This window comes from Erithacus rubecula (genome assembly GCF_903797595.1).
Source record: "Erithacus rubecula genome assembly, chromosome: 4".
NCBI lineage: Eukaryota > Metazoa > Chordata > Aves > Passeriformes > Muscicapidae > Erithacus > Erithacus rubecula.
The window spans coordinates 43,302,033-43,325,515 of record NC_136686.1 but is presented as its reverse complement, the minus strand read 5'-3'; the positions used below and the strand labels follow the sequence as shown (position 1 = coordinate 43,325,515).

The 23,483-nt window shown below is 34.6% G+C and overlaps 1 protein-coding gene across 3 annotated transcripts in view; it reads left to right on the top strand.

Annotated features, from left to right (window-relative positions):
- The window catches only part of IMMP2L (inner mitochondrial membrane peptidase subunit 2), a 402,416-nt gene that overhangs the window by 311,671 nt on the left and 67,262 nt on the right, over window positions 1-23,483 (top strand). For all 3 annotated transcript variants that reach the window (XM_079303729.1, XM_079303728.1, XM_079303730.1), the window contains exon 5: window positions 907-1,009. In XM_079303729.1, coding sequence (XP_079159855.1) covers window positions 907-1,009 — 103 coding nt within the window. The remainder of the gene's footprint in view (window positions 1-906; window positions 1,010-23,483) is intronic.

The window sequence follows — 23,483 nt, the reverse complement described above, 5'->3', positions numbered from 1 at the left end:
ATGCTTCATCCTGGTAATAATTCAGGGTGCATGACAATGACATACATTGCTGTCTGGGGTTAAAGCACGACAATTTCTCTGCATGAGTGATTGCAGAATAACAGGTCCCATCTGAAAGAAAGCAGAAGTGTGTTGGAAGGCAGACTGGCATAATGAAAATGACAGCTACTTGGGGAACTAAATACAGGAATTTTGCATACTCTGCACCTCAGCTTTAGTATTAATCTGTAGTTTGTCATTTTGTAATACTGGGACATTCTGCAGCTGTATAATTTTCTGTAGAGGGTGGCATCAATGTCATTTTTCTCCATCACTTGGCCTTAAAGGTTTTTTTTTAAGTTTATCCTGTTTAGCTCATTACAGATGAATGATTCCTACCCCCAGGACAGAATAATTGCAGGAATCTATGCTCTGAATCTGAGGCCAGTTCAGATACAACAGTATATTTTTGATAAAGAAAAACAATCTTAAACAGTATCTTTATGTGTCTGCAACATATGAATGTTCACTGGTATTTACCTGAGATGAAACCTGATGGTTCAAAATTTTGTGATTATAGAGGTGGAGTTAATAATCTGTTAATTATATTTAACTGAAAAGTCTCTTCTTCCTTTCTTGTGTTGTGATTTCTGACAAAACAATGTAGTAAAGAGGCCCTGATAGTGCAACCAGCTCATAAAATTTTTTTATATATTTTGAACTTGAGTAACACTCTTGAAGTCCAAAGGACTTCAGTCCAGGTAGTTTTAAGCTGGTGGTGAGTTGTATGCAAGGTCAAATTCCAAACCCAGAAATATGTGAATTTTCCTAACAAAACATTGTTGGGTTTGGGGGTTTTTGTATTTTTTTGGGGTTGTTTGTTTTAAAAATCTTTTTTAACTAACCATTTTTTCCAATTCTGCTTAGAACCATTGGATACAAAAAGAAGTATGTGAAAGTTCCACATGGTCACATTTGGGTGGAAGGGGATCACCATGGACACAGCTTTGACAGCAATGCTTTTGGTCCTGTAAGTTGATTCTCTGTATGTCACATTTTGCAACTGAGAAACTTTGCATATGTGGAACACAATGAGTATGAATTGATTGTCATTGTAGTTTTATTATTTTTGTGAGAATTATTAAGCTTTCTAAAATATCTTGGTCAGTGGATATTGAGGTTTTTCTTAGCTATTCTAAAAACAATAAGGACTTCATTCAATTCCCCACAGGAAGGAGATGTGGTAGAGATTTTAAATTTGGAGGGATATACTGGAATTGTAGCCAGAGGGTGAGCCAGCTCCCTGTAGCTGACAGATGCACCCTGAGGACATCTTGCCAGCTGATATAATTTGGAATTATTCCCTCCTGGGAGCTGTGTCTTGCTTTAGTGCCAAGGGTGGGATAAAGAATTGGGAAACTGTAACCATGCTTCCCAAGTGTTAACTGGTAAATTGGTTAGTGGACAATAGTAGAGATATTTCAAAACTGTTCCCAAAGTAAATATTTAAATGTTCTTTGCATATTGAATGAAAAGAAAATGTAACCTGTAAAATCTTGTTTCTTGATGGGTAAAAGTCTTTTCATCAGGAGGACAGTAAATTCTTTCTCTGAACTCTGGTTTGGTTTTTGCACTTTGTACAGATTCTTGCTTTTGTTTTAACTTAATCTTGTATGCAGGAAATAGTTGCATAAACTATGTATCCTGCTGTGGAAATACAAACTCTTTTAGCTCTATTCCATGTGCAGGATTTTTCTCTTTTTAAGAAAGAATATTCCTCTAATGTTATTTGAAAACCTACAGTTTGTCACAGGGAAGTTGTCAAGATTGGATTTTTCTACTCTTATGAATTGAATGTCTATTTCATACAGAAGTCATCACACTGACTAATTGAATTAATGACAAGAAGGACCTTACGAGTTTGTCTGGCTTCTTGAAGTTTTGGCCAATTATTAAGTTGAAATAAGTTGTTCACAGGAAATAGTACAAAATGCTCTCTGATTTGGAGGATGTAATGGTGATACCTTTTTTTAGTTTGTCTCACATGTTTTATGCTTGTATTTCTTGCTGTTTTCATTATTATTTTCCTTCTACTATCTTCTAAGATTTCTACCATTTCATTTTAGAGGTTCTTTCCTTAAGAATTGAATTCAGTCTATCCTGTGCAGATATCTCTTTCCTCCCTTCGTAAGCTTTTCTCTGTCACTCTGTTCTCAACATAAATCTTAGTCATAAAGCCACTAATCTTCTTTTCACTTACAAATATATTGCCAATGTAGGCTCAGAGCATAAAGAATCTTTAGCAGTTGGACATTGGTTTCAGATTTACAGCAGCTCACACAGAAATTCATACAAGGTAAAATCCTCAAGGTAGGTACCATGCAGCTTTCATGCAAGATTGAATTTTGGGGTAAATCTAAATACCCTCAGATTTTTGCTCAATTCACTGATGTTTATATATATTAGTAAATCCCCTTCATTAGGCTTTGACCTCAAATTAAATATCAATTGTTAGATAATATCAGATAGTATGTCACTTTTCTTATAGCAATGGCACTTTTGAGAGGTAGAAGGACAGGTTTTGACAGTGAATTCTTTATCTTTCTGTGGGAAGAATGACCTTTAACATTGCTTTGATGAATACATTATGGGCAAGTCAGCTGTAAATAGATAAATTAAGTTAGAACAACATCTCAGGGTTTGAAAATTGCCTCAGAATAATAAAACATAGAAATGTCTTATCTGTAGAAGAAAATGGAAAATGGATTTAGAAGGACATAGTGTACTCCGGGTTCTTTTCATCCTACACATGTAAGATTTTAGGTTACTGGGACATTTTCTACTCTGTACTCTGGAGATTATTTGCACAAGTGAATTAAAATATTAAAATCACTCAAGCCATTCAGAAAGTATGTACTTTTTGAAAAAAATAAAAACTCTCTCATAAGACTGCAGCAGTGGTAAGGAACAGACATGGTAGGACATGGAAGTTTTTTCTCACTTTGTTACTATACAGGTTACTTTAGACATTAGGTTAAACATCATGTGTGTCAAAATTCTGACTTTCAAAATGATGTTTTCTTTGATCCATAAATGCAGTAGAAATAGTGAGGTGTTTATGTGGACTGTGTTGCAGGCTACTGTTTTCTATTTTCATGTGATCCTATAGTAGAAAGACATTTATGGTGCAGATAGACTCAGTAATGTTTTGTAGATGAGCTCAATGTGTTACATGGGGCATAAAAGAAAATGATGGAAAAACAGATTGAGAACAGATGTTAGAATAAATTTTTTCTCATGGAGAATGACAATATGGCCTAATGGGTTAGGTTGATAAAGCAAAAAACCTGATACCAATGAAGTTCTAAATTAGATGCACCTTTGGAGAGATATGAGTTTCTAAACTCTAAAACTTGGCCTGATTAAATTGTGTTTATTTAGTTCATGAAAATTATTTAAATAAATAATACATTGTTAGTGCATGGTTTTACAGGACTGAAATTGGATTTTCAAAGAATAGACACATTTCCCTGAAGTGTGTAAATAAAATGAAAATGTTGAAACTAAGATTTTTAAAGGTTTACTATTCCTTTCTGCTTAATTGTATCTTTGAATGAAATTAATACCTTAACTGATATTACAAAAATAACAGGGTATCTATGGTTACTGCTGAATCAGAAATGCTATTAACTTTGAGTATGATCAAAACATAAATATTAATTACCTTTCCTTAATATGGGACTAAATCAATTATTTCATGGCTATTGTACATGTAAAAATGCTTTGTCTAATACTGAATGGCAGGGGATGCATAATACTATTGCTTTAATACTGATGTGTTTCAGGTTTGGAAATCTGTCAGCCATTAATAGGAGTGAAAATAGCTGTTATGAATAGAAGCTAATAAACATCTAGAGAACTTGCATGTTTTTACTATTATTTAAGGGGTAAAAAATTGCATATTGCTGGAATTTCTTTTCAGTTACCTGGACAAGGATAGAGATTTCTGTTAAATTGACTGTTGCTGTTTCTAAATTCTGAGTGAAATCAAGTTTTTATAATATTAGGTTAGCATTCCTTATTTGGCAAACTACAGAAATGTGATAATGAATACCTTATATAATTAAGATACCACTTTTTGAAATTTCTTCTTTTTGTTTTCAGTTTTGGCAATTTTCCTATTTGAAGGACCTCTTTACTATGGGCTGTAGTTCAACACCATAGGAAATATAAAAGTAATGTTCCTGGTGATGTTTCTGCTTTCTTAGATCAGTAATGCAGGAAATATTATAAAGAATTGATGAAGTACTAGAATCCTCTGCTGCTTCAGATTTCTTAAACATTTTAAAGGGTTAACTTCATGACAGATCAGGAATTGTAGCTGGGATAATATCAGCATAAAAACAAAGTGACAATTTATCTTCGGTGTCCAATATTTTGGCTAAATCATGGGAAAAGGCATTATAAACTATGCTTTGTTTAGATTAAATGTTTAGAGCTGGCATCCAGCAGTGCAGAGATGGTTATCCAACCAATATGTGAGGGTATCTAAGACAGAGTTATTAATAAGTGCATGGAATAACTGATGTATTCCTGGAAGTACACGTGCAGTGAAAAGCTCTCTCCTAGTTTTAAAAAGGAAAATGGGCAAATTTTATCTTATAAGGCTCTTATTTATACATTTATATGTTTCCAAATGCCTCCAAGCTGGGGATATGAAAGAGCTTTATAAAATTAGGGCCTGCAATCAATGGCAGTCTTTCAGCTGTCATGTAAAAGACCTGAACAAAAGCTCATTAAAGTCAATGAGAGATTTCTATTGGCTTTAATGGCTTTGGATAAAGTTCTTTATGAGTTAAGCCTCACAGTCTAGTGTAAGGGAAAAAGTCTATTATCCTCCTTATCTTCCTAGGAAACTTTTGACACAGGTAGGTTGAGTACCTTGTCAGAAACATCTATTTTGGCTGATCTGGGTCCCTATCCTAGACCTTTTCCTAAAAATATACCTATCTTTAATGTGTTTATTTTCAAAACTAAATCTTGTTGAACCTTAACCTAGATTTTTAATTTGACAGAAGTTTTACATTCATATGCTTCAAATGAGTAAATTGCTTTTAGTCAGCATAATTGTAGAGGGCAATTTTTATGATTGCCTATTCTGTACTGTAAATTCATGGAATAAAATATCTGAAAAACATTTCTATCTGTTTAACTACATTTTTATTTAACAGCACTAAACTGTAGACTATAGCTAGAAAACTATAAACTAGGATGACAACGAACAGGATATGCTGGATTTATTAGTTATTTTAATTTGATTTTCAAAGGCAATCATCATCCCTTTCAGCTATAAGATAGAAATGGTTTAACTGTTAACCCTCAATGGGCAAATTCCATTACTAATGGTAGTAGAATGTGGCCTCTTATGATTATTCTTTTAGGCTGATCAAGTATTTCTCTCTGTAACTGCGGTTAGTGGATACAAGTAGTCAAAAGCAGAAAACATGAAAATTGCATTAGACAGTAAGTTGAACTGAAATATAACACTTCTAGTGGAGTGCAGAGGTTACTGCTGGTGAAGGAGATATTTAAACCAAGGTGTCTGCAGCTTGTGAGAGTACCTCTGCCTCATTTGCTCTGTCATGGACAGTGGAAGGAGGAAGCAGATTGCTTTCTGCCATTTTGAATTACTTACATAACTGCAAAGAGTTTCCTGTCCTAAAAGTGCACATCATCTTGGGGATGATCTTGCCATCTGGTGAAACTTTGCTGTGTGAGCTATAAACTAGGATTACATATCTCCCTGAAACAGAGCAGCCTCTGAGACAGGAGGTGGGAAGAGTTTAGCAGCTCACAGCAGTGCACTGAACATCACTGCATTAAATGGCACAGTAATGCACATAGCTAGGGCACACTTCCCACAGAGAGCTCTGCCAGGTCTCGAAATACCTGCTGACCCCATTTGTCCCCATACTCCAAACTGCCATTAAAAGAGGCTTAAGACAAGTATGTCAACAGCAGAGTACCAAATCCTGTTTTTCTTAGTTCAGAAGAGTCAAGAAGAGATAGTCAAGGGTGGCGATACAAAAGTGTGATTTTAACAAGGAAACGCTTATCTGTGCTTGCATTCATAAAATTAATGTAGGTGAGGAGAAGTGTGATGACAAAGTAGTCAGTGAAGGCTGGGGATGATCTGCTGGGGACATGTCTGCATCAACTTGCTGGCAAATGTTTCAGATTCTTCTGTTATCTTTTTGCTGCCACTGCCACCAGTGCACCTTCACTCTGCTGCCTTGGAGAGTGGCATGGCTCTTATGGGGCCACTGACATTTCTAGTTCTCTCTTGGGTATTAAAGAAGTAATGAAGCCTGTGTTTAAACATGATGCATTATGCAAATGCACAATAAATGCCATTTCCATATTATTTATCTCTGGCTACTGGCAAAAAGGAAATAGGTGAAACTGTTTACAATCTGAAAAATGACTTTGCATATGGAGCATGAAGTTACCAGTAGTAAATAGCATGGATGCACAGCTTGAACTTGTAAAAATCTTTGGTGAATAAAACGGATAGGACATTATGTGTTATGACTGATGATAAATAAAGCTCGAAGGGTAAATATGCTTGTCCCTTTGAGAGAATGCTATAAGTGAGATGCAAATTGGGATGGTGGCTTTTCTGTGGAGAATGACAATTCACTCCAGGAGCTGCCGAAGGGGAGCCTTGCTAATAAGATTGTGTGGCCTGACTGTCCATTAAATTATCATGGCTAACTGAATTTGCACTATAGGGAATAAAAAGTCCCCTATAGCTGTCCTAATTATTTTGAAAAGTAAAATATTTAGCTTGACTCTAATTTAAACCAATGCATATGGCTGGCTATTATCATGTGACTAAAAGCTCTCAGTTAAGGCTACTCTATTTTTTAGTAATGGAAAGTTTGCTTTTTGTCTTAGTTATGTCAAATCTTATTTTATGCATTCTAGCTAATTTTCTCTATTACTTGTAAATGTAATTTATTTAGCACTGATAAAGCTTCAGTCATTCTGCGTATGGAACAGGATTTATGTAACAAGTTCAAGCACAATGAATTATTAATGCAAATATTTTGCATTTCTGAATGCAAAAACCTTTAAAGAATTTTTCAACCACATTGGAAAGAATGGTAGTCTGAGCCAACTACGGCTGGTATTGAAACAAACTAGGAAAAATGTTGAAACTATTGGATCTATTTAATGAAATATTATAAGAGATCAGAGAGCTGTCAGAGTCATCCCATAATTTTGAATTATCTAATTTGAACAGATCTGCATTCAAATATAATCATTTGCAAAATCCTGTATACTCCTTCACCAGTTTCATTACAATTATATTTCTTTCAAGTTACTGCTAGAAATACCCCTGTATTTGATAATCTCTCTGCAGGATTCGTAGCATTATATTGTCCATATAGATTTTTACTTGTTTTAATCCATACAAGGCACAAAGGAATCTTAGCTGACTTCTGTATAGCTTAACTGTGTAGGGAATTTTGATTCATGCTGGCATTCGTACTAAGATTTGCCAGGACATAATAAAAAAAAACACTTAATGTATTTATTTCTTTATATTTTTACTCCCTTGGATATAGATTATTGTCAAAGCTCAGACAGCGATTACTAAACAAAAGTTCTAAATTCTAGTTTGCAGAATTGTAGGAAATTTTTATTTACCTGATTCAATTTTTGGATAAGAAACATGCTTTTCTGTAATAAGTACTCATGTCATTAAAGGTCCCAATCCTTAAATAGGACTATTTCACTACGACACCTTGTTTTATGATTGCACATCATATTGGAAAGTTAAAAATGTGTATTTGTATGGCAGTGAATGTGCAAACCAATGTGTATATATTTATTTACAAGTGTAGGTTTATTTCATTTAGAAGCAAAACATTATTGAAACATGATGAATAGTGTCCCAGTACTTCTCTGAGTTTGGGGGAAGTGATGTTTGGCATCCACTGGTGTGTGTGCAGTCAGGATAGTGTGCTTTGGGGATTCCCTGCAGAAGGGTTGGCAATGTGCCCTGTGAAAGGCCCCTGTGACAGACTGTAGCACACCATTAGCACACCATGTGCAGCTTCAGGGACAAGGTTTGCTCAGCCTTGGGTGGGAAAGCTGCAAGGAGAGATCTCAGCTCTGCACAGTGCATGGGGATGTCAGGGCCAGACTCCTCTGAGACAGTCGTGGGACAGGGGACAGCAGGCACAGCCCTGGAAGGTCTGAGCAGACATTGAGATACTTGTTTTCTCTTTTCATGGTGTCAAAGTCACACATTGGTTATTGAAAAAGTTAGGAAGATCTCCATTTTTGGAGATAGGAAGAGATTTTGGAGAGCTCTGACTCCTCCTGTGTAGAAAGTTAGACAAGGTAATCTCCAGATGTCACTTCCTACCTATGTCTCTGCATAAAGGAAAGAGATCTTTATTTTATCAGTAAATTCTTTTATTTAGCACATAGGACAGTAAACTGACAGAAGTTATGTATTAACACTGACGGAATCACATTTATCAAGAGAGATAATATAGTAAATTTACTTTTCTATTGCTGCAGTGTCTCAGAGGATTATCAAGGACATCAAATTGCATTTTAGATTGTACAAACATTTCTTTGCAAACCTTTATTTATATTCCCTATTTTCTAAAATGAATAGTTTGGAAAATATACTAGTTATCATGAACTTTCATAAAGTCCAGCCTGAGTAGAGAAGAAAAATTTTCCTCTTTGATTTGGACTAGGATCCTGATCTTGCAAACCTTTTTTTTGAATTATATTTTATGTCTATAGGATCTTAGTAAAGTCAAGGGCCTGCGTATTTCAGACTGCTTCTCTTGTTTATATTGTGTCTTTTCTCTCTCTCTTATTTTGAAAGACTTAATAAATTAAGCACCCCAGTTCAAACTGAATCATTCTACTCATTCTGGTGTTGACAGCTGATTCAGTAATAAATTACATTTTTAATTAAGCAGAACTTCTGTTGTTAAATAATTTAATTCCTGATTGTTATCCAAGCAATCAAAGCATTTTCCAAACTGTGTGGGCTTTTTTTGTAAAATACAATTGCAATGGACAGATTTTTTTTTTTTTAAATTTCAAACTATAAAAGTATAGAAATAGCTTTCTGATGAACATAATTGTTGTCTTGTCAGAGTAACGTTCAGGTTGATAGCAGAATTTTAAAGTTGTTTGTTCTTTCTTTCACTGCATGAGAGACAAGAATAATTCTTCAGGGATAATTCCCATAGAATGTTACATTTGGTGAAATGGATAATGCTTAATAACAGAGTAACAAATATGTTTGCAAAACAAATCATAAAATATATTCCTCTTCCCTTGATTGGTATTTGAGATAATGTTATTTAATTAAAGTTGGGTATCGTTCTTCTAATTTACTTGCTCTGAGGATTTGGGCACTGCAGATTAGCATCTATTAGGGTTTGAAATTTTATGTAGATTTTAATTAAGAGCTCCTGCAACTCAGTGTCAGATTCAGGAACAAGCAAAGTTTTAGTTCTTGTCTTGTCAGTCTGGAGATTTGGAATAGAGTTCTGTATAATAAGAGAACTGGTATTATTAGCAGCATGAAGTAACAATAACTCCATGGTAGTTCCTCTGTAGTTAATACACAGAGCTTTTTCCTTCAAATATGCTCCAATTATGTAGCTAAAATGTATGTCCAGATGGAATTATTGAAAATGTGTTTGATTGCATTTGATGCAGAGCAGAAATCTCCTGTCATGTGGTCACCAGCCCTCTGTGGTCATGAGGGCAACTCCCATGTAAACTCTTGTTTGTGAGCCTTGATAACAATGCCTGCAAGCTGCAAGATCTTGTATTCAATATCACATTTTCTAATGTAATTTTTTTTTTTTTTTTACCCCAGGTAATCAGGTAATCTACCCCAATAAAATTTAAAGGAATGCTGTTCTGAAATATGTATGTATTAGAGCTTATACCAGTGCTGTCTCTTACTCCATGCAATATATATCTTCTTGAAGCTGGGAGAACAGATTTCAAGCTTGGAGGGTTATTAAATAGTACACCTCATATTTGTGAGATATCACATGTTAAAAGGAGAGTAGAAGGAAACAGTGGTAATTAACATGATGTGGTGACAAGATCTAGTATTTCTTTCTTAGCAAAGATATAAATCTGAAGATTATTCACAATTTGCTCTCTAAATCATGGGTCATTGGTCAAAAATTGATCAATAATTAGAAAGAATGAGGAAGAAAGAAAGAAAAGACAAACCTAAAATTCTGCAAAATAACACTTCCACTTCTGGTGGAAGACATGCAATTTTAGTAAGAAAAATCCGTGTAGCATCAGTCAAATTAATAAGAAAAGAAAGTTTTTCAGTATTCTGTGATGGTAAAATGAATTATTTTTGGACAAGTCACCCCATGTTGTTTCTTAAGAGCATAGTAAGTGGTCTCCACAATGACTTTACAGCCTTTGGATTAATGTATGTGTAGGGGTACTTAAGCAAAGTGGTTGGAGCTTTTTAAAACCTTTAGTCAACACTGCCAGAGTTTTTATTTGTAGTATGTAGCTTCGACTTGGTACACAACCAAGATAGGAAAGCAAACAGCTACAAGCCTTCCTAATTTTTTTTTTGGATCACCTTACAAGGACTCAGATTTTTTGTAGTTTAGCCTGTCAGAAATTCTAAAGCCAAAAGCTCATCTTCTTTCCACTAAAAATGCATGAAAGATATAGCAGAAAGTTTAAAAATACTATCATTTTTGCAGTATCAATTCTGTATTATACCCAATCATATTCACGTATTTTCATTTTATGCAAATTAAAATTCTGGTTTAATTTGCAACTTATTAAAAACCAGGATTTGTATCATTTAGATGCCAAAATAACAGACTCTGGACTACTCTGTAACAGATGTGGAACTGGTATCCAGCACTGAATTTTGGCCATATACACACTACCTCTAATGAAAGCCAGGGGAAGCCTGTGACCAAAACAAGTTGTAATACACTGAAAAAGGAGAGGGATCACAAGAAGTGACTACCTACAAAATTCTCCATGACTGCTCTTTGGCAGGTTATAGCTCCACCTAAATGTAATGATCACCTTCACATTTCAGAGGCTTTGGCAGGTAGAAGGAGCACACCAGATGATGTTTTTTACAATTTTAGCAATTAGACACAGGCATTCCAGGATCCATTTTTTTTCAAGACTCATATAATTTTATCACAACCATGAGACAGCAATTGAAATTTGTGCTTCAAAATGCTGGTAATCCAGGTTTCCACACATAGAATAAGTCAGAAATACCTGTGTTACTCTTCCAGACTGAATAGTAAAAAATGAAGATGCACTTTGGAGTTAAATTAGGCATGCTCCCCCAAACGTTCTGCTGTTTTCTCTGTATCCTCAAGCTGTGAAGAGATATAACTCTCCCCTCTGACAAGCTCAATATACTGTTTTCTCTCAGGCATGCATGGTTTTTTGGTAAGTCCTGTAGTACAGCGCTTCAGAAACTGTTTCATATTTTTGATATCTGTACTCAGATGTGCTGTTAAGTCTTATGTATTGTCAGAGGAATTTTAGAGGCCCTCAGAGTTCTGCATGCATCAGTGAAAGCATCAATTCAAAACATTCCTTAGTTAATATAAGACCTCATTATACTTAGTGAGTGGAGCCATTTTAAGAATAAATCTAATTTTCACAGTTATTAAAATATTTGTAATATCAGAGTGAATTTTTGTTCGCATCAATTTTCAAAGAAATTATTGTATTTTCAATTAAAGAGTTTCATAGTATTACAAAGCATTTAGCTTTTAAATGAAAAATTTTTAGATTGAACAAAACAAAAAATGCTAATGAAGAATAAATTCTTCATGTTTACACTTAATGATGTGAGTTAGGAAGAAAGGTCCTTTAGTCACTTTGGATCCCATTCAGAACTGTCTTACATCTTCCTACCATTAGGTTCTCTGAGAGAGTTTTCCTGTAAATCTTTCACAAGTACTTTTCTGTTGTCACAGCATCTCAGTTTCAAGAAGCAGCCATGGTAAATACATTTGTATAAAATCTACAGTTCATTGTATCCTTATACTGCTGAGTGCACTACTAGCACCATTAGTAGTGCACATACCAGTGCAAACAGGTGTGTTTGTACAGTGGAAACTTGTTCAAGAACTGGATTTTAGTGCATAAGTCAGAAACAAAGGTCGTATCAAAAAGCTCTTGTCTCTTCCCTTATATAATATTCACTCTTCCCTTCCAAATTTGTTCAAAACTGTGTGCTTTGCAATGTGCATAGAAAAAGATGCAACTCACATAACAGTAAAAGAAAACCTTGAATTTCTGTTATAGCATTCATCTAAAGTTTGAACTATATTCTTAAAAAAGAAAATAATAAAGATACTGTCTTGATAATTTGTATTTACATTTGCATGCAGTGTGGTTTGTATGGAAGACTTATTTTACATCTGTGTTTTAGTTTGAAGTTTCAGGAAGTACTGCACCTTGAAGTAAGGCATGCAGTAGAAGATTATAAAATAAAATAGAAGATTATAATGGGGTATCTATCTTCCCTGGTTTGCTTTTAGAGTTCTCTCCTGGCGCATTTTACACAAATTAATTTGACAGTAACAAAAACTAAAAAGGTATTTGGATTACTTCAGCAGTAAACTAGCAACAGAGCCATGTCATTTCAATTTATCACTTGTATTTAAGTGTGAGAAACCTTGGTGCTTCATCACATTCAAATAGATTGCTTATATATAGAAAAAAGCTGCAGATTTCACAGAGAGGGGAAAAAAAATCGACTGCCAGCTGAGCTTTCACATTCTCCCTGACTTGCAAATTTTTCAGTGAATCTCACACTACCTGAAGTAGAACAGCATAGTAACCTTAGTTTTACCCCTGTTACTATGTCTCAAGCTATTAGGAGTTTATCCATCAAAAAGAGCTCTGGCCCTAACAACACACTGGTCCTTTGAAATGATAACCTGAGAGACAAATCCTGTGAAACCAAACCTAACTTCTACAATTGGCTTTTATTCTACTAGCATAAATCTGGGTTTTTTGGTGCACTGAAGAAACCAGGGTTAGACAGGAAAAGAGAACATGCATTTATTCAATGATGTTTGCATGCACTTTAAAAACAAAAGGAAAAATATTAAATACAAAGAAATTTTATAATAGAAGTTTATACCTTTTCCTGTGATAATTCTAGAGAGACTGAAAAATGGAGAGAGGCTAGACAGGTGATACATTATAAAGTAATTGTTTCTTTAAAAAATACAAATATTTGAGTAATCTTACCTCCAGGTATCTCATGTTTGTAAATTCAGAAAGAAAGAAATGAAATTTCTTCTAGTATTTCAAATCTGAAGTTTTGCCCTTTTTTTGGTCAAAAATTTGAGGTCAGAGCAGACATACTATTTTTACAGAATCCAAGATTGAATGATTGATCTATTGTGATTTATTATGCACAATTAAAGAACTAGCACCCTTATAATGTAAAAGCCCAGTGAATTAATTCTTCCAACTCAGTGATAAATATCTAAGTAAAATGAACTTAATAAACAACATCAGTACAATCTCTATTTCAAATTATATTCCTTTTTTCAATGGGACTTAATAATATGCTGCTAGATATGCTAGTTTTATTATTGCTTGTTATGGTCTTGTGCTCTTGACAGAGTCTTGCTGCAGAAACCAAGACTAGTGAAACAAAAAGTAGTGATAGTATAACACCTTTAGGTTCAACAAAGTGTTGATACAGTGGATAAAAATAAGGTTTGATTATTCTTCAGAGGCTTTTTCCTTGTCAGAATACCTGGGTTCTTTTTCTGAAAAGTAAACTCTATAATCTAAGGAGAAATAGATCTGTTTACCAGAAGTAGACATAGTAGAACATGCCAGTAATATCTGGGAAAGATTCAGTTACCTTGGGAGTAAAAACATTAACTTTATTCTTCTTTCTGAATTCCACTTTAAAACCTTTATACTTAGCTCTCTAGAGAAAGTCCCAATTGGCATTTAAATGCATGTATTTTTAAATGAGATTCATAAGGGACTAAATCTATCTAAGTTTCCTATGAAAAAAAGTAATAGAGAGATGCTTCTTATAGGTTTTGAAGTAAAGAATTAAATTATAGCTTTAAAATGGAATGGTGCCAGCTTTCTGGAGACTAATTTAAACTTTTCATAGAATAAGCATTCCAGAGCACTAAGACAGGTAGCTTTAGATTTTGTGTCTTCACTGCAACAAAATAACATGTTTCTTTCATTGAATTTGGAATAGGACAAAAGATACATATTCTTTTCATTATTTTGAAATTTCAGTAAAAGTCTAAATTAGAGTTCAGTATTAGCAAGGCTTTCAGTGAAAGCACAGCCATGACATTAAGCCATCTCTTAGAGAACTCTGCATTCATTTTTCCATTCTATATAGATATAAAGACGCATTCCACTTTTTAAAAAAAAATTATTTACCTCCTTGAGGTCTGGGACATTTGCAATAGCTTTATTACCTAAGTCAGGTAAAAGATCCCCAAACCTTTGGTAAGCTAGGGTGGGTATATCTTGTGTCTGGTTTGTACAGTATGTTAATGGAATAAAAACTTGGGAAAATCTTATCTTTGGGATTTTTGCCAGGGTCACTGATGTCAGGACTTCATCCCCCAGCAGGATTTTCCTGCTGATGCTGTGCTGCAGACTTATGGCCACAGACTGTCCCCAGCAAGGGACAGCACACAGCTCTCCCAGCAATGCCTTCCTCCAGCCCCTGCCACGCTCCATCTGTGCAGGCTGGCAGTGTTTGCAGAGAAAGAGATCATATCTTTGTCATACACCATGCACCAGAAGATTCTTATTCCTGGGTCAGATTTGAAAATTCCCTCTGTTATTCTGGTGTTTTGTGGCACATAAACGCTAAATAGATCAGCAGAGCTAATCTTTCCATTTGTATGGTAAGAACCAACTTGTCCTTCAAACCACCATATTCAGAGGTAGCACTTTAAAAATCTGCCAGTAACTGGGGCTAATTCTAAAACTCATAATTGACCTCATGTTTTCACAATAAGAAAAGGATTGCATACCATAAATGGAATACCTTTTTTTCAGCTGTGTATGTGACAAACGCTTGTAGTTTCTGAACTGTTTGTTATAATTCACAGCCTCTGTGTATCGCAAGCTGAAATTGAAAATAGCCAGCAAATTGCAAATGCATTTGCTAGATAGGTACAATTTGAAGCATGAAACAATAAACTGAAAAGTCTCTTGGGGCTCTGGGTAATTCACCAGAAATACACTTAGTGTGGCATTGCTAATCCAGTTATGTAAAGAGGAAAAGTAATTGCTAAAAGTAACAACTTTTATTAGGCTACCTAAATAAAATGCACAGAGAACCTCTTAGGAAAAATGTCTTTGGTTTTTTTGTTTTGTTTTTGATTTTAAAAATTTTAATTGTTGTAAAACAATTTTTTTTTCAGTTTGATTATGTATTTTTGTTATATTTTCACTCCTAATTTGTTCTATCAGTAGACACTTTTTCATATTTAGTCACATACTGGGGTAAGGTTTGCAGAATTGTTTGGTATTAAGTACAAAAATGTCTTACAGACCCCATACAATCTCATCTAGTTTAATATTTTACTCATCTTAACTTTTTTTTTTAATAAACTGTATGAATACTCATGGCCACATTTTTTCTTGATCATCTGAACAATCCTAGATGCATTTGAAAGGATTACTCTCATGGTGGGTCTCCTGAATTGCATCCCGTCTGTCATGCAGCAACCTTTGTTAGCTCACAGCAGAAGACACTATAGATTTCTGTTTACATGGATAAAATAGAAAAGAGTTTGCTTTTCTATAATACCTTCTCTATTTCAAGGCATTTCAAAGCACTTGAAAGAGCATCCTGGCTGAGTTCAATGCTGCTGCAGTGTGTGAGTAGGCAGTTGCAGCAGCCCTTCAGGACTGTGTATTTAGTGAGAGCACAAAGCCAGACATTTCAGATAGTATAACGAAAGAAGGTATGTTGAAAGGATGGAGAAAATGAGTGCAAGGGATTTCACTGCAGGAGAACAAGCAAGCTGACAAAACCATCAAAAACTGTGTGAGAGGCATAGCGTGTTTTGAAACATTTTCCTCATATATAAAAGATGCAAAAGATTATATGTTTGCAAGATGTTTCATGCTGAAGATATTTTCTTGTTTAATAATCTGTTCTCTGAACTGGGTTCATATAAAACTTTCAAGATCATCGAAAATATAAAACTAATATCATGTTGTGCTTTAAGGCTTCTCTGCAGAAAAGACAAAGAAACAAAACACTGCAAATATTGAACTAGATTTCATTACTGAATGTAGCAATTCCTGTGTGCTCTAGAGACTGTAAACTTTATATAGATTTGGCATTGCTAATGTGTGTTCTCTACCTTTTTGTGGAGCTGACACTTGACAATTCTCAAATTAGCACCTTTCCTTGACATTAATCTTGCAGTAAATATATGGGTATCTATACATGCAATGATTCCACTCTTGGTTGTTTTGACACATTTGTCAAATTCCCAGAGTCTGCTTTCAAGTGCAGGCTAATAGAATGTCCCAAGACAAGCATCTGAAATGTGTATGTGCTATTTTTGTAGTCAGGAAGAGAATATTGATAAGCTAAAAATGCTTGAAAAGGCCTAACCAAAAGATCAAAATATGCTGTTGTATGCATAGGCATGGAGGAAGATGTTAGCAGCTTTTCTTAGAACATCCATTTCATGGCTGGGCTCATTCCCTCCTCACCAAAACTCAATTAATGCAAAACCAGCACAGCTGTTTAAAAAAGTATTGTGCAAAACTGTTATATAAAGAATGGAAGTATAAGGTATGATGTGCTTTGAAATCTGTAATTTCAAAATGTCACTTAATGAGAGATCTGGCTTTCAGTAATATGCTGCATATATGATTCTTTCAGTTCAGGAATCTTCCAAAGAAGTTAATGATATTTGTTGAAGTCGGGTGAACTTTGAATGTAAGACCCACTCTCAAGACCTACATTTGTGAAAAAATCCTAACCCACTTTTTATTTTTTTCCCCTGTGTTTCTGTTTCCTTCCATTCCCTATTTTACCTGTCCTTTTTTTTCCAGTAACAAAAGACTTCTTTTCTTTTCCCCCAGTGAACTTCATGCATTGCTGAAATGGAAGCACAAACAGCTTTCAGTCTCATATCCTTAAGCACAGAAAGTCTCAACCTCAGTTGTCTGTCTCCTGAGGAACAATTTTTATTCTTCCTAATGGAAGTAGCAGTTCTCAGTCATTTGGATCAGGAATTCAATATTTTTAGTTTTTAGAAGTTTGGGGGACCTGTGGACTAACTTTCAAATGCTGCCTATAGTTCTCAGTTTATTCCACTAAATTCTGTCTAAATAATTAATTTTTGTCTCTACATCATGACTTCACACTACAGATATTTATACTATTTTTTTTCATTTCCTGTTTATTGTATCATTTACATTTGTTTCCCTAGGTGTGAGTCAGTCCATGAGCAGAGGGTCTATATCATACATCTGCTAAAGCTCCAAACACCTTGGGCACTCTGTAGGAATTAGGAAAATAAGTTTTCTAAAATGATGAAACATGACATTAATATAGAAAATGTCAGTCACTTGTTATATTTTGTCAGATAAATATTATTTGCTGTGGCAGAGTTCAATGCTTAATAATACATTGTTCTTGTCAGTGCTGTTTAAAGTGCACATGATTCATACTAAACCTTTATCTTAGCTGATAGTGAAAGTAGGCACTTAGCATTTTCTGAAACCAAATCTCAGTTCAGAAGTTTAATACACTTCTGTATTTCCTGCAATAGAAAAGAATATTCTGCCTTCTCCAGAGATTTATTTAGCTCAGTAGTATAGAAGAGGTTTATGGTGCCAGTGCGGAAGTTTTACAAGATCTACTGAAACAGTATTTAACAATGCACAGTATGATAATGCAGGATTTGCATATATTGGAAAATGTTTTCTATTGAAATTTAGTTTAGAATTAAAAAGTGTACTTCCTAGCAGAATGAAAATGGGAGGCAATGTTGCTTGGTAAAAAATTAAGAAGCTTTGCAAAAAAATCTGTTATTGGAAGATAAGTAGTTGCAACATTTTAGAAAAATATAAAATGCTATATTCCCAGCTTTTTGGTTTTTGCTTATCTTCTAAAACCTTAAAAATAAATATAACGGTGTTTTAAATTTTCTTGCAATATTGGTAATTTTAATCTATTTATCTCTAAATATGAGAGTGAGCATGTTCTGATAGAAAATACATTTTATCTGGGACTGTGTGAATACCCAGACGTTTTTTTAGATTTGTCCAAACTCAATTAGGTTTGCAAATGTTTGCAGATAATCAGTTTTTCTTAGATTTGCTTTCACCTTTCACTATTATGAGGTTACAATGGAGAAGTACACCTTTTAATCATCTTCTCCATTCTATTTAGCAAACTTCTAAACATTCCTATTCTTACACAACTAATGCATGTGAGGGAATGGCTTGAAGCAGCAGGTGAAGGTTATTTGTGGTATTAGGGAATGACTCCTCATTAAGAGGATGGTCAGTTGCTGGAACCTGCAACCAAGAGAAAGGGAGTGTGGCTGCAAGCCTTTAGCTGTTCAGCCATTTGGATAATGCTCTTGGTTTATATGGTTTAACTTTGAGGTGGCCCTGTGTGGAGTCAGGAAAGTTATCCTCATGGGCACCTTCCAAATGGAAATGTTCTATGGTTACTTTTATCATAGAACGAAATTTTGTACACTGATCTAATCTGGTTGTTGTATAAAAATGGTAAACATAAGGAAGGTCTCATATCTTAGACTGTGAGTTTTAAAGGTTTTTGAATATTTAAAGTTATATATTGATATTAAAAAATATCAAATCCTCCAGTAAGGAAAGCTTGCAGAAGTTTTGCTGTCAAGAACTGCTGAAACTTAATATGTGTCCAGATTCAAATACAGGTACATATATGTTGATATTTTGCACTGAATTGGAGATTGTTGTGATATATTTTAAAGACTGACACATCACAACAGTTTCAAATTTTAAACAAAAATGTTCCTAAACTCATTCATTAACAGCACACAGTGCTGATGAAGTTCATTTTTCATGTTATTGGCCATGAGCAATAAGTACACAAAACTGTTATTGTTTATAGTTATTTAATGGGCTTTTCTTCCTTCTTCTCCATATTTTCTCCTTGTGATTGATGCTTTTATGCTATTTTGGAGTTAAATCTGCCAGTATTTCAGAGACGTTTGTAGAACCCTCCCAATAACATTTGGTCAGCCCTGAAGTGGTCAGGCAATAGGACTTGATGTAGGTCCCCTGCAACTGAAATATTCCTTTCTATTTCATTCCATTCCATATCTTCATTTTAATTCCAATGATATTGCACAATACTCTATTATTCCCAGTAAATATTAGGGCTAGTTTTAATAATATTTTTCGATTTGATTGTCATTGGTATCTCCTGTGTCTGATGTCCACTGTTGGCACCTTTGGTACTCATGTTGTTGACATACTTATGTGAAATGCATGGACACTGTGTCTGCTACACATTCTTAGAATCACCAAGGACATACTGTTGCTGTTTACACTTTTTTTGGTGAATTACTCTTGGTTTGCAGACAAAGCATAATAATTATATCTTGGTTTATATTTTGTCACATGCTTCTGCTTTGGCTTCACTGTGTTGCTTTGCTGCCACACTAAGTTCAACTAATCATCTACAATCATTTTTTAACCTATGACATCTCTAGAAGGTGATTCATCTCTTGAAAAGAGGGATTCTTTGATGGCTGGATGAATAATCCTCCAAAAGTGCCTAGAAGAATCCAGGACACTCTGTGACTAATTTAGGTTACACAGGTCCCATCAGATGAGAGGAATTCCACCTCTATGGCACTGTCAGCCTTCCCACTGACAAGCTGTTCACACATGCAGGAAGTTTTCCAGCTTTACTGGTACTAGTGCTAAGTAGGGAAGATCTATCCCTGCTAAGTGTTGCAAAGGTAGACATTTATGGACATAAACAATTGCAAAATTGTATTGCTATTGTTGCATTTCAAGTAAACTCTACAATTTTCTGACAGAAAGGAATTCTAGATTCTATTGTAGATTAGCACTTTCCTAGTTATTCTCAGAAAGTAATTATTTCTGTTTTTTTAGAGGGAACGTGATGCACTTATAAGATTAGCTTTTTTTTTTTTTTTTTTTTTTTTTTTTTTTTTTTTTTTTTTTTTTTTTTTTTTTTTTTTTTACTAGACCCATTTTCCTAGATTATTTAGGGCTCTAAACTTGTGAAACTTAGCTGGACTTATTCAGGTAATATTGTTTGCAGTCTAAATCATGATTAACCTTTTCTGTAATACCAAATGTCAAAGGTCAGGAAAAAATATCTTATCCTGAGTCTTATTAAAACACTGCTTTGGTTTAACAATATGCAAAATAATGACTAAAGCCTACATCATATAGAATGGATATTCTTGATGTCCACTGGTCTGTATTTTTTTCCCTTTTTCAAGTCAGAGTTCCTCAACTTTTGGTGCAAAATTCTCTGTAGCATCTCTGCTCTTGCTGCATATCACTGAGCTGTAGTTACTTCTGCTTTTCACAGTTGTGCAACTTCATTGTTTGATTTTGTTTCTCCCCGTGTACTGCTATGCCTTTATTTCTGCCTTGGGAGCTCTTGTTTCTCTGAAAAAATCTTTGCCTTGTCTGTTCAGATGCCTAATCAAAGCATGTTACTTTGTGCTCAACATTGCAAAAATGGCACCAATCTTTTGGTTTTTTTTAATTAGGTAACAATAAAATACAAAACAAAGAAATAAGTTGACAACTTCTTTTATAAGTTCTACACATCTTCTATACATTATAAAATGTATAATAATGGATATTAGACATAAATTCTAATATAAAATAATATATAAGCAGTGACCACACTTGAATTCTTTATAATCAAACACAAACCTTGAAGCAGTTTGACAGCTGATTTTAACCATGACTCTTTGACCCTTTAGCTGTGCTGGGCCTGAGCTTATAGCTGGAATTTGAGTAGTCCCAGTCTCCAGATGTTCAGTGTGGAAGTTTTGCTGTTTCTTTGAGGTCTGTATACACATGGCCATAAGAATGGGTTTTGCACATCTTACAGTTGCCTTGAAAATGTAGTCTGGAAGGTGCCCAGATCTCCCTGCTGACACACAGACTCACTATCAGCTTTCATTCCCCCAGTTCTTCCTTGTCATTTGGCATAGGATTGATATTAATGTTGGGATACAGAAGCAGCTATTTCGTAACTAACTGGGATTCATTAGTAACAATTTGTCGGTTTTTACTGTTAATACTGCAGCAGCCAAAATGCTTGGGATTTCTCAGTAGTTTCTAAGTGTTCTTCATTTCTCTACTGTACACAGATGCTTTTTTCAGCCTGTGCTTGTCAGTTGTAGCTGACAGATTCCCCTTTTCTCTTTGAAGGGCAGACCTTTTAAAAGATCAGATGTCCTTTGATCTCAGGTTTGATAATTTTCCATATTCTCAGCAGTCAGTTGAGAAACTCCTCCTTGATTAGACTCTTAGCTGCTATTTTGAAAGAAGGTTCTGGTTTATTTTTGATTAATCTGGTTTATATTTGATGAATAATTATTGTTGTTTATAAAGGAATTATTTTGAATGTGCATAAATTATATATGAACAAGCAATTACAGATGACTTTATAACAAATGAAGGATTGTAAATGTAAATACAATGGCAATCTGTGTGTGTGCAAGGTAGAGATCCTATGTTCTCCACACAAATTTCACTGAAGTTCCCAGCAGCAGAGGCCAGAGAACCATCCCACATAAACCCCCTTGACTCCTTTAGCAACATACCCCACTGGGGTATGCTGCTATCTAATAAAACAGTTTGTCTGTGATTTTTTAGACAACTTTCAAGTAATGTTTTCAAGAAAATCTGAAATAGTTTTAGTGTGATGCTTTGCAAACATCTTACAGCTCTGTCTTTATCCACCCACTTTTAATTCTGTGAGATTGAACAACGTACGTTTATTTCATTGCTGTACTATGTGCTGAGAAAATATAAAGGAAATCGTGGTCCTTTTCAAAAAACTTTCAGTTTAAGCAACCATAAAAGAAGTAAATTTGCGTATATAGGGATAAATTTATCCAAATCTCCATAAATTACTATCCATAATTCCAGAAAACTTAACATAATATTCCTCTGGGATGTTTCCAAATATACTGATTACTTTGGCCAGTCTTATTCTTTAGAAATTAGTGAATTCATATGTATTACACATTAAAAATATAATAATTTTTGGTCACCTATTCTTGAGCTTTTATTTCCCACGGTGGACTTTTTTTCTTTTCTCAAATATTTGTGTGACTATCTATTTCCACTTGAAAAACCTTTATTCTGATTACAGTTCCTTGAAAATTGCCTAAAAAGCTGACCTCCCTATTTGGAAAAAGAAATGCTGTGACATTCCCATTAGTTCTTATGGGAAAAATGAACAACATATTATCAACAATTAATTAACAGGAAATGGGACTTTAATATTTTTTATAGAATTTATTTTGAAAAGTTTATGTTGGGGAGAAGGGTAGATGGGTGGGTGGGTGAATAGTCAGTAGTAGCTTGTTTACAAACAGCCAATCTCCAAAGAACAAAAAAATATCTTCTGCAAGATCATCTTGAAAAAGTGATATGTACTGAGTGGAATGCTTTAAAATATTGAAAAGGGGATTTGCATGCAGGAGCAGAATTTTACAGCCCTTGCTGGTGTAGGACTGAGAGCATTTTTTCACGCTTTCCCTTACTGGTTTGTGAAGTGTAGCTGGGAATAAAGGCGTATGGGCTGGAAGACTCCATGTGTGTTAATAGCCATCTGTTACAGTATCCCTTGGGGATAATGCATCAAAGGAGATTTCAAAATGGAAATGCTGTATGACCATTGCAGTGATGTCTTAGTTCACAGAAAGACTTAAATCATGACATGAGAAAGTGTGAATTGCTTCTCTTCTTCTTTTAGGTGTTAGTCTTGTAGACCAGTGTTCACAGATTAAATGTCAACACTGTTAGATACCATCCCGCTTATCAAAGTGCCAAAATTTTCAAATTGTGTATATCTCCAAACCCCAAGCAGTCCCCTTTGCCAGATCCCTAAAGCTCTCTGCTCAGCTCCAAAGCCATTTCTCTTTACAGTGTCCTACTGTGTCTTTGATGTGAAAACCTTACCACCCCAGAAACCGAGCTACAGTCAAATTAATTTAATAAAATAAATAATGTAAATAGTACAGAACTGATTGCATTAGCCAGTTTCATATTTAATTCATAAAACTTTCCTTGTTTTAATTTACTTGCTGCTGCTACTGCAAAATTTACATTCTTCTTCACCACAGGTTTGCTGAAGAAAAAAACATTTTTACTGATAGAATACAAAATAG